We start from the raw sequence: 12562 nt of genomic DNA, 5'->3' as shown, positions 1-12562 counted from the left end.
TTTATTAATGAATTATTAACCCTTAATCTGAACAGCTTTGCCAGGCTGGAGGAGGATAAACACCAGCCAAAAAGATTTTGTACACACTGGAAATCTTCAAGTTTTCTCCTCAGTGATATAATTGATCTATAGGACATTAGCAAATGATTTCTTAATCATTGCTAAATCCATTATAATTATTATTATCTCCAATAATTTATCAACCTTTAATTAAAGTAGAAAGACGTCAACTAATTTAGTTTCCTTTTCTAACCTTTTGTTCTTGAAAACAAAACAACTGGATTGCAAAAATCCTCAAAAGGAAAAATAATGCTAACAGTTATCATTGAAATGTTCATGTCTCATTGCTCTTTTCCCACATGAGCTGTCAAAATCATTCATTCCCGTGTTTAAGAAAATCTGTTTAGTTTGAACCTGAAATTAATAAAATCTGTACATACAATTCAGTGATAATTTATGTTTCCCATCAGGAAAACTCTCACTTCCTTTATTTCCCCTGTGCAGTAATTGTCTTGTTAACTGATTAATGGCTGATAGTAAAATCTGATCCGCTCTCACTTGGCCGTCAGTCTCCCTCTTCCTCAGAGCTGCTGATAGCCCTGTTGTTATTCACTCTTTGGCACCAGCACCGCTTGTTTCCCCATTGAGTGTCAGTTAGTGCCTGGCTGCTGCTAATTGATTAGTTTTCCACCACATTAGGCCAACAAGTCCCTGTCCATCCCCAAACTGTCTCTGTCCAAGCAGCTGTTCACTTCTGCTGAGTCTCTTGAGCACCGTGGCTATTCCGGACATATGGCAGGATTTTATTTTAAGAGCAGAACAGAAAAGACTATTTCATTTTACCTCGTGTGTGTGTGTGTGTGTGTGTGTGTGTGTGTGTGTGTGCGTGCGTGCACGCGTGCGGCTGTAACCAAGAAGTGGGATGAGGATGTTGTTCTATGTTGACCAGGCAGAACATAGAAGTTTCTTTTTCTGCTTCTGGTCCAGAATGCCTGCTGTAATTTTTTGTATATTACAATTATTACAATTTTCAGCACCATTAGACATCACAGAGTGGACTAAGAAAGTGAATCTGACCATTTCATGAAATCCAGGAAACACCTGGACTTGAGTTTTTAAAGATTCTCATGAAAGTACATTTTTCTATGAAAATAATCTTTTCAAGTTTAACTTGATCCGATGGCAATCAAATCCAACAACATTGGTGTTTTTACTGCTGGGTGTGCGAAAGGTATTTCTCACGCACATGCAGGCACCTCAGAGTGTATCACTCAGGATTTGGTTGTCATGGCACGAAGATGCTGTTTTTATGTCGTCCCTGCCTTCTCCTCGCCTCACTCTTTTCTTAGCCTCACCTTCTCCCTCTTTAAACCCATGTCGTGGCCTCCATCTCTCCATCCTACACAGCCTCTCTGCAACAAATGGCATGAAGGGACTGGCAGATTAAGAAGTGCACAGGGAGACTGAACGTTTCTTCAAGTTAAACAAAAAAATGCTGCCCGTGCCGTACAAATTCATACACACTGAAACCATAGAGATGAAGAGATTCAGACAGACAAAGGCTGTAGAGGTTCATAGTATCACTTACAAGGTGTAGCTGTTATTCTAAGACACTCACATGTTATTATTAGCATTTAAATTCTCACTCTTTAAAATCCTTTGTTTTTTGCTTTAGTCTTAAATTAAATCCATATGCTGACTTATTCTAGAGCTTTCAATCGCATCTCATAGTCTTCCTCAGCAGAAGGAGCTCGCTCAGGTGTCATGGAATTAGTTTGGTGGTCATCACGTGGCCGCAGAAAAGATCGAGAACGAGCGCTCGCAGACGAGAGAGGCTCTGACTTAATGAAAATGTTGATACGCTCATCTGGCGGCCTTTAATTCTTACCGTGTGCTCACAGGAATAAACTTTACAAGCAGCAGTGGGGAGATGGGCTCTTTTACCCCAGGTTTTACATTCCAGGCTTAATGCCAGCTGCACTAACTCTCTTGCAGCGTCCCAGTTCCATACTGTGCATTGTGTTCACACTGGAGAAGTGACAGAATTTGTTATGGTATTTATGCAGACCAAAAAACACAAATTGATAATAAAGAAATGTAAACATTTTTTCTAATTTTTGTTGCATGAGCATTACTAAAGAAAGCTCATGCTTTAGCTGAAGAAACCTGACGAAGAAACCTCTTGCCTGTCTGTCAACTTCTGAAAATAAACCTACGCCATTTGTCATTTATTTGACAACATGTGCTACATTACAAGTGCATCTCAGCAAATTAGTGTCTCATGTGATGTATTCAAGGAGTGTACAGAGGTGAAGGGGTTGGTGTGTGGCTACGCTGTTATACATCACTGATATAAATAAGGCAGCATTGTGTTAGCTTTGGCTTCAAAAACACTGACCCAGCCGCATCATTTTGTGCAATTAGTCTTCTTGTCATCGACTCCATTGATGCGTGCGAACAGCCTTGGCTTTGTTGTGACAACAGTAAAGAGAAAGAGATGGTGGGGCGTGGGAGGGGGGCTTGGTCACCAAGAGCCACTCCTGTGTTAGCCTGCCCTGTGCTGCCATATTTCTTCTTCTTCTTCTTCTTAGGAATTCATGAAATGAATCGCTAATTAAGATAAACGACCTGCAGCGCACTGTGCACTGGAATGTGTGTGTGTGAGTGTGTGTGTGTGTGTGTGTGTGTGTGTGTGTGTTTCAGGCTGGTGAGTGAGCAGAAGCACCTGATTGAGATGTATATTAGGGGGAGCAGCAGCAGGAGGTGTGTGTGCACCCACAGTGGGATGGGATTAGCCTAATTGGGCCGTGTTGGTTCTTGGTGCTCTGTAATGATGGGATTATGTCGCTGAGAGATGAGCAAAGGGGTTTTTACACCTCACCACTGTCCCGAGGAGGCTGAGCTCGCTGGACAGAGATAAAACCCGACAGAGAGGGCGATAGAGAGAAAAGCAAACGGATGTCATGGGACCAAAGGCCTGAGCTACCAAGCTGAGTCTCAAGGCCAGATTGCTGGCGATGATGAGAGGTTATTGTAAGGTGAAATAATGTGATCCCAGATTTCAAGGACAAGCTCAGCCTGGAGCGCAGGACCAAGCGACTGACTAAATGAGGAGGAGGAGGCAACCCCCCTACCCTTCCACCCACCCACACTTTTCCTCCTTCTGCGTTCGTGGAGAGGGAGTGAGCTCCAGCGAGGAGCTAAGCATGCCGCTCATGTATACTAAAACCCCACTGATCATGCATTATAGATGCAGAGGGAGAGAGGTGGCGTAGCGCAGCCACTCCGAGGTTTTCAGCATGTAGCACTAACAACACTGTCTTTGATCATAAATCTGATGATGCTTTTCCCTCAGTTCCTGGTGTGTAAATGATTTTTTTTTTTTTTTTTTTTGGCCAAAAAAGGGGGAGTGCGGAGAGTAAGGGGAAGCGGAGTCAGTTTTAGTGTATCAGTGCTCTGGAGTCTCTCAGCAGAGCCGCTGCCAAGTCAGCAGCTACCCAGAAAACTTGACTCATTACTGCCATTCACTCCTCACTTTGAGTCCCTGTGTCGGTCCACTCACTCTGCTTTTCTGCATGTTTGTCCTGAAAAGATAAAACCCATTAGCAGATGAGCTAATGGACAGAGCTTTCTGACCTGTGTGTGTGTGTGTGTGTGTGTGTGTGTGTGTGCGTGTGTGTTTGTGCGCTCATGTGTGTGTCAGTAGTGCTGCAGGGCAGGTCTTCTCTACAGTAACGAAAGGTCTCAGACACACCTGGACCACCAAAACTATCACAATCAATCAATGCCTAAGGCACACACACACACACACACACACATACGCACGCACACACACACACAGCTGTGCTAACGCTGCTTTCACAAGGCAAACCAGGCAATACTCAAAGGTAGAGCAAAATTACTTTAGGCAATCATGCTTTGTCTTTCAGTTTCCGTGGGCAACTTGACGATTGTGCATTTTTCATGTAGCTGAATAAGATGAGCAGAAACTTCCATGCACACACTCTAACACTGTTTTCCTCGACTGCACATTCACAGAAGGCTGAGATGACAGGGTAGATTTTCTATTCGTGCTATTATGTTGCATCCCTGCGTATGTAGTACTGTGACCACATGAAATATTCAAACCTTTAAATATAAAAGGAGTCTAATCTCAAGAATGTCATACCTTTTACACTTGCAAGCTCCACTAGCAGCTCTGATTAAAGATCTCAAGGTTTTTTTTTATTCTTTATGTCTGGCTGAATTTTTGTAAAGTGTGAACAAAATGATACAAGACACACAATATTTTCATTTTCTGAAATGCTGCAGCCTTTAAAAAACGTGTCTGGGGTTTGACTAATTCAGCATCCGCTGCTTCACAAAAGTGCGGGAACAAGAAATTATTAGTTTGTTTTGTACTGATTTTTTTAAATGTCTACATACATAATAGTGGAACTGTGTGTTGTAGAAATAATTTTTTGAGTGTGCTCATAAAAAAAGGGAAAAAAAATGTTTTTTTGTGTCTTAACAGGCTATCTGCTGCACTTTGGTGAACTGTAACTGTGACAGTTTCAAGCCTGGGAAGCTGAAGAGGAGGCAGTGTGAAAACTGCAAGCATGGCTGGGTAGCACACGGTGAGAGGAGACATTCAACGGAGGCTCTTTTCAGAATAATATGAGCAGCATGTGTGGATGGGGACAACCTATTATATGCTTTTAATGTCAGAAAATACACATTCCTCACATACCACTAATATTATCTTTCCATGCTGAGAGTTTTGGTTTCATCTGTCCAGGTTTTGAAGTGTGTGATATCTTAATGCACCCCACTACAATGTAGATGAGTGGAATTTAATTTGTGGAGCCAACAGCACAGAGAAAGGACTTAAAAAAAATTCTACAACTACCTATCTTTAGAAAATTAGGATAACACCTTGTCAGTAGTCTTTTATCTGTGAAGGATTAAATGAAAACTGTTGACAGTGTGAATCATGGATAATCCAGAGTGAAAAGAATTAACACAATTACAATAATTCGTCATATCTCAGCTGAATGTTTTGCACGCTGCCGTCTGGTATTTGGTCAATCACATCTCATCTGGTGTCTGTCTGGTGGTCTGCACCACATTTTACCTCTACCTTGGATTGATCCATCGTCAGGGATTAAGATTTGAGTCACTGTCCACATGTCTCTGGATGTTACTGCTGAATTTTCAAATGAAATTCCCCAATACTGTGAGCACCACAAAATAAAGTCAATTCACCTCCACTGTATTGTGATGGAAACAGGTATCTTACTGACAGTTATCTCAAAACCTGGACAAATATTACCTAAACTACCTGTATGCACAGATAGCACTAGAAATTTTTGATTTTTGAAAGAAATATGTTTTCGTTTTTTGGGGGGGTGAATTGAGCCTTTAGTAGCTCCATGTGGCATTTTAAACCATTAATCTGTCAAATTGCTTTGATACCTAGTTTACATACTGTGAACAAAGAAGACCATAATTTGGAATAACACAGTCACAGTGTTTTGTCACTCCTGATGTGAAGCAGAGTTAAGACCACATTTCCAATTTTTTTTATTGTCATGGAAGCCTCTCAGCAACAGTTACATTTGTTTACTCTAATTACACTAATGTCTCCAACATTTGTGTAGTTTTTCACTCATCACCGTAATTTGGTTTCCAAAATTATTATGAATACACCTTTTTTTAAGAAGTTCAAATCTGCAGAATAAAGTTGAATACCATGAAAATTAAGCTTTTCATGAATTACTTTCTTCAGCTAACTGTTATAATCAATTGATGTTATTATTAACTACTTATTCTAACTATTCAACTAAGTACTCAACTAAGGACTCTGTGTGCCATTGGCTTAATGAAGGGCTACAACTACAGTGTATTTTTTTTTTCAATATTATTATTATTTTTTTTTGTATTGCATTGCTCATCCAGTACTCCAGTATTTTAATTTTATTTGTATAGTCTCTAACTTGTCAGCATTTCAGCCGCTAGCAAAAACAGTCTTGCTTGGATTTTTATAAATACACTAACCACATTTCCTGCATGACTATGAAGAAATATAGATTTTGGTTTTGTCCCATATTGTGTTTTTTTATAGTTTTGTTTTCTATGCTACTTATATTGAAAAAAATGAAATCTAACCCAGTAAATTCTGATGTGTGTATTCTAGCCCTGAGTAAACTGAAAGTGCACCACATGTACCAGAGCAGCCAGGTGGAGATTGTGCACTCCAACGTCGTGTTCGATATCTGCAGCCTGATGTTGTACGGCACCCAAGCCATCCCCATCCGCCTCAAGATCCTGCTGGACCGCCTTTTCTCTGTCCTCAAGCAGGAGGAGGTTATCCAGATTCTCAACGCACTTGACTGGACACTGCAGGACTACATACGAGGATATGTGCTTCAGGTGAGCAGTGTGTGTCTGTGTGTGTTTAGGACTGCATGCTCTTAGGAAAAAACTCCAAACAGTGTGGGTTTCTGAACACCTGCACAAAACTACCGTCTGATTTAATGAAGTACTTCAGCATTTTGGGAAATACACTTATTTGTTTCCTTTCTCAGAGTAAGATCTGTATGAAGTCAGACTGTGGTTAACCTTAGCTTAATATAAAGACACCAAGGCAAAGACTGTGCACAGCATCCTGAAGTCTTGTTGTCACTGCACTTTTGTCAGGTTTAGGACTATTGTGTCTGTACAAAGACCCAAACCAAAACCTGTGCTGGCTGGCCGTACCTGGGAACTGGCACTACAGCAAAGGAGACATCCACTAAAAATCACAAGCTGCTGTCTGTTCATGCATGGATTGAAGATACATAATGTAGAACACGTTAGAATCTTTGGCCACAGCCTGTCTAGCTTTTCCCTCTCTCTTCAGTCTTTATGCTAAGCTATTACAATACATCAAATCAAAACAATTTCAGCCTAGTATTTAGTGTTATTCTTTAACCTCTAAAAACAGCCTGGAGGCTGGGTCCCTAAAACTCAGAGTATGAGTGAGTAAGAGCATGTGAAGGGAGAAACAGAAAGAATTTCTGAGGAAGGCGAGGGAGGTGGAAGGACAAGATGGGTGAGGAAAGCACTGCTGAAGACAGGAGAGAGTAGGGATGTGATGTAGTGACCCTTGCCATGAACTCTCTTGGTACCCTGCTTATGTTGCTGTGGTACCACCACCGCTTGTAGGACTCCAAACTGTGCCGGGTAGATTTGTAAATGTTGTCTTTTGCTTCAGATTTCCTCTCAAGCTGGAGCCAAGCCGGCCGAGGCCTGGGCCGCAGGCACTATGTCAGCGCAAGCTCTCACTTCGATTAGTACATCATCAAGTATTCAAGTTGGGCTGCGTTTAATTCATGTTAGCTCATCTAATGGCGAACGTAGAGTCAGAATCCTCGACAGGCGCCCAATGAATGCTCTATGATGAAATATTAATCACGGTTACGGCACGAAGCCGCTCCTCACTTTCAAAGACGCCCGAACTCACATGTGATTACTGCTGGGCTAAGGGAGAGAGAACCCGCTTGATCAGTGTGAGCCGCCTTCTGATCAACCCTCCCTTGCTTGTGTGTCTTTACATGTGTGTGGTATGTTTGTGCACCTTTTTATTTTTGCATGCCTTTGGGAGTGTGTATGAGTGTACGTGCTAGTATGCTTGTATGCATGTTCTCACCACAATGTGTGTGTGTGTGTACGTGTGTTCTCTGTCTGCTTCTGCTGATGCAGAGCAAGTAAATCCACATGATTTAAATGAAGAGAAATGACCTGCAAGATGAAACACTGTGTGTCTGTGTAATGAGGGTTCTCAGGGTTCTGCGCTGCCCGTTCATATTAACACTCCATCTGATTCCTTTATTTAGCTGCCCTGCCAGTCTGCTTTATAGGGTGTGTCATCTAGCCCACTCTGTGAATATGTATGAGCAGCCCAACAGACACTTATAATGCTAATGATGATATTGCTCTCTCTCCTTTCTCTTTTTTTCACTTTCCCTCTCCTTCTCAATCTATTTCATGTACTTGCCCTTTCACCATCCCTGTCCTGTGCTGGTGTTCGCTTTCTTCCTCTCCTGTCTGTAGGATGTAGCGGGGAAGGTGCTGGACCGATGGGCCATCATGACATTTGAGGAGGAGATTGCCACACTGCAGCAGTTTCTGCGTTTTGGTGAGACCAAGTCCATAGTGGAGCTGATGGCTCTTCAGGACAAGGAGGGTCAAGCGGTATTGGTTCCCAGCACCCGCACCAATTCAGATATCCGCACTTTCATTGAGCGGAACACCCCACGCACTGCTGCCAACCTCTCTACATCCAAAGTCGAGAAGCCGAGCAGCAACAGTATGCACCACTTTGAAAACTTTATCAACAGCATGGCCTTCATGCTTCCATTCCAGCTGTTAGGCTCTGTTCCTGCACCATTTCTGGGCTCACCAGCAGGGGCACTGCAGCAGCAGCACCAGCAACACCAGCAGCCATGCCGTGGATCGGTGGAGCAGCAGACTCAGAGACGAGATGATCAAGGGCGGGATAGTCTAGGGAGGGACAACCCTCTGCCTCTTTCACACCATCCAGAGAGCAGCCTGCTAGGTTCCAGCTCTGTCTCATTCACTGCTGATCTAGACCGAAGTGGAGACAAGACAATGGACAACCTCTCCACCACCACAAAGATCGAGGCTGAGGATTTCTCCACTAGTGACAACTACTCAGACGGACCCTCCACGCCTTGCACACCCTCCATGAGCTCTGATATAACACAGATGTCACCTGAAGGCAAGCTGCGCTCCTTGGATAGAAACGGGAGCACCGGTGGAGGGGTCTCAGGAGGTGGTGGCGGAGGAGGTTCTCTGAAGAAGGGTCGCGTATATTGCAATGCCTGTGAGAAGACATTCTATGACAAAGGCACACTGAAAATCCACTATAATGCAGTGCACCTGAAGATTAAGCACAAGTGTACCATTGAGGGCTGCAACATGGTGTTCAGCTCTCTGCGCAGTCGCAATCGCCATAGTGCTAACCCAAACCCACGGCTACACATGCCCATGAATCGTAACAACAGGGACAAAGACCTGCGGGGCAACTTGTCTACTGATGAGAACTCACAAGGAGAGAAGAGGCCTGAATATGGAACCCCCATCCCCGTCTGCTCTGCAGAAAGCCATAAATCGGTGCCCAGCTACATGGTGAGCCATGTGGACACTGGTTCTAAACTCCACAGCAGCTCCTTCCCCAGCATGAGCCAGAGTGGGATCCTTTTCCCCAACCTAAAAACAGTACAGCCAGTCCTGCCTTTCTACCGCAGCCTGGTTACCCCGGCAGAGCTTGCTAACACCCCAGGAACACTGCCCTCGCTTCCTCTATTGTCCTCCTCTGTGCCCATCAAACCCATCACGGCCCCTGAACCCTACATGACAGACCCCATACCAAAGAAAAAGTCTCGGAAGTCAAGTATGCCAATAAAGATAGAGAAGGAGGCGGTGGAGCGGGATGAACAGATGGATAAGTACAGCAGCTCTGAGGATGAGGCCCCTTTACACGGCAGGGACAAGGAAGAGTGTGACGGTAGCCGAGCAGAAGGGCATATGTGCGCGAGGCAAGCTGGGGAGGAGAAGGAGGTGAGTGAGGCTTACATTGGAGAGGAGAAGGACAGGGAGTGTGGCAAGCATCTGTTGGACCAAACTTTAGACAGAGAAATGACAGAGAGGGAGAACAAAGATGACGGGGCAAGGCAAGCTGAAACAGGGGTCATCACCTGTGCATCCTCCCCCTTCGACAACAGACTGATGGAGAATCACTGTGACAACAACTTACTCTGTCAGGAACCCAGTGGAAATGAAGAAAGAGAAGACAGGGAGCATGCAAACATGCTGCACGCAGCTGAGAAGATTTCAGAGCTCAGATGGGATGATGGTGAGCACAGGCTGACTAACGGGGGCCCTCCTCAGCTCATAGTCCGTGAGAGGGAAGGCTCAGACGGCTGTGTCGATGACTACAGTGACTCAGGTTTGTCTCACTTCGACCCTGACATCGACCTGCCACACCATTGTGAGATCTGCCGCAAGACCTTCAAAAACCCCTACAGCGTCAAGATGCACTACCAAAATGTCCATCTAAAGGAGATGCACATGTGCACTGTGGATGGCTGCAATGCTGCCTTCCCCTCCCGCAGAAGCCGAGACAGGTGAGAGGCTGTTTATTTCGCTATTTTCCAGAACGAGTTATCAGGGTTGTCGACAGATGTAAGCCTGTACATTTTGTTTCCAAAGAGACCAGAGTTTTCTCAACTTGAAGGCATTGCTGTTTAGCAGACACCTTATATATCAGTAGTATAGCATCACATCACCGGCTCTCAACCAATTGGCACTAAAACATGCATATGTGCTGGCAAAGAGGAGGTACTCAGATCAGTTGCTCTAGTTTGGTTAGAGTGGAAACGACAGAGCCTCGGGCCCTTAAGTTCAGTTTCTGCAGTTGTCTGCATGCAGCCAAAAATTTATTAAGACTGTATGCACAGATGGTACAAGCTGCACATGTGCGGACACGTCACCAAATGACACTTGTAGTATAGTATAAAAAGATCTATGAGCACAACTGCTGAGTACATCTGACCCATTATAGCATAACATACTGATTTACATTGTCTAAAGAGAAGCCCATATTGACTGACTGGATTTGACACTTCTGACTTGTCTTTACACGTGCTGTGTAAATGATGTGGAAAAAATGTAATATAGTAAGGCAAAAAAGGCAAAAAAACTGCTGGCTCGAACGTCATTAGCATGTCTGAAATAAGAGATTTTGTCACTGCATAGGCATTTAAGGGGTGAACAGTGCCCCAGTCATTGAGCATGGCAATAAAAGTATCTTCTTGTGAAACTTTTAGGTATATTGTACATTCACCAAGGGCTTTATAATACATAATTGAATTTCAATGCAGATTTTTTTAATCAACAGACACAGTTCAAATTTGAACCTGCATCACAAGCTGCTGACCAAAGACTCATTCAGCCCAGCCAACACCCACTACTTGCCCTCATCACACTGTAGAGACTCTGGTCTGAACTACTGCCAAGACCAGCGGGACAGAGACCTGCCCCATCGAGACCCAACCAGCCAGACCTCCGTCATCTTCCGAGGAAACAACCGCATGGGCCTGGTCTTCCCTATGAGCAAAATGTCCGCTGCATCGTACAGTGCTGAGGCATCTCCTGTAGGAGAGATGGAGGGATTAGGAGGGGGAGAAGGTGGTGGAAATGGGGAGGATGGGGCAGTGCTGGACCTGAGCACCTCCTCCTCTGCCCCACCTCGTTGCAGCGGCAGTGTTCGTTCTTCCTGGGACTCAGATGGAGCTGGTAGCGAGGAAGGGGTTGAAGAGGATGAGGAAGCACTCCCCATGGAGGACAGTGATGAAAGCTGCGATGGGATCGGCGTGGGGAGGCCTGGGGGCGAGGAGCTGCCACTCGGGGGAGAGAGGACCCTGGGCCACGTTGGGGGAGGACAAGGCGGGCTTCAGGGAGGCGGAGGGGGATCTCCGATAACCTGCCATGTCTGCCAAAAGGTCTACAGCAACAAGGGCACATTCCGAGCCCATTATAAGACTGTTCATCTGCGACTGCTTCACAAGTGTAAAGTCCCTGGCTGCGATACATCTTTCTCCTCTGTGCGAAGCAGAAACAGGCACAGCCAGAACCCAAACCTTCACAGGAACCTGGCTGTTACCTCAGGTGCCGCCATGGACCAGGAGTAGGGATTTGAACTCATATGCCAGCGTGACTGAACTCCTTTTATCCAACTGTCTTTTTGTTGTTGTTGTTTTTCATTTTTGGGCACCTAAAGAAGGCTCACCAATTAGCACTTTTCAAGTCCATACTGTAGTCCATCTTGTCGGAAAAAAAAAGAGAAACTAGAGAGTCCAATCAGCAGTTAAATGCAACTTAATTTTGGAAGGCTAAAACTAATAACTAAGCAATACATGTATTTATCTGTGTTTACACATCAACATATAAAGAACAACCAAAACATTGTCAGTAAATTCATTTTTCAGCATTGAGAAATGTAACCTTAATGAGTCTCAGATTGTCTCTTGTAATGCAGTACTGATTTCTTTGGATTGGTTTGCCTTACCGCCCAGTTTAGACCTTAAAAAATTCCATTTGTATGAACTGACTTTTTCCATGTGTTGTCCAGGTGAGAGTTGAGCCATGAAACTGTATCATGCGAGTGATATTTTTCTGGTGTTTTTGTTGTCAGATGTCCACATCTTCCCTGTGAAGCTATGAATAATTGATATATTGATCAAAAGCAGTAGTGAAGTAACCTCTACACGTGTCATTTCATTCGTTTGGACAATGGTCTTTAAAAAAAAGAGTCTTTGTTGAACAGCTATAGTGTTGTGAGTTTGACCAATAAGTTATTGTATGGTGTTATATGATCTGTCTTTACTGTTCTGGTTGTTACATACTGCTAATGTTGACCAAAGATTTTTTCAGTTCACAGGTGTGTATAGAAACCCCTTCATACTGTATGAGGGGTATGCAGTATTAAAAGGGTCTGCCTCTCATCTACTTTGTGATT

The 12562-nt window shown here is 44.1% G+C and overlaps 1 protein-coding gene across 1 annotated transcript in view; it reads left to right on the top strand.

The window, feature by feature from the left end:
- bnc1 (basonuclin zinc finger protein 1) overlaps window positions 1-11934 on the top strand; it is a 16393-nt gene extending 4459 nt beyond the window's left edge. The window contains exons 2-5 of the mRNA XM_070828026.1: window positions 4514-4616; window positions 6176-6411; window positions 8074-10169; window positions 10943-11934. Coding sequence (XP_070684127.1) covers window positions 4514-4616; window positions 6176-6411; window positions 8074-10169; window positions 10943-11735 — 3228 coding nt within the window. The 3' untranslated portion in view covers window positions 11736-11934. The remainder of the gene's footprint in view (window positions 1-4513; window positions 4617-6175; window positions 6412-8073; window positions 10170-10942) is intronic.
- Window positions 11935-12562: the final 628 nt, after the last annotated feature.

This window comes from Pempheris klunzingeri, chromosome 1, assembly GCF_042242105.1.
Source record: "Pempheris klunzingeri isolate RE-2024b chromosome 1, fPemKlu1.hap1, whole genome shotgun sequence".
Taxonomy (NCBI): Eukaryota; Metazoa; Chordata; class Actinopteri; order Acropomatiformes; family Pempheridae; genus Pempheris; species Pempheris klunzingeri.
Note: the sequence above shows the minus strand (reverse complement) of the source record. Positions and strands in the feature narration are given on the sequence as shown.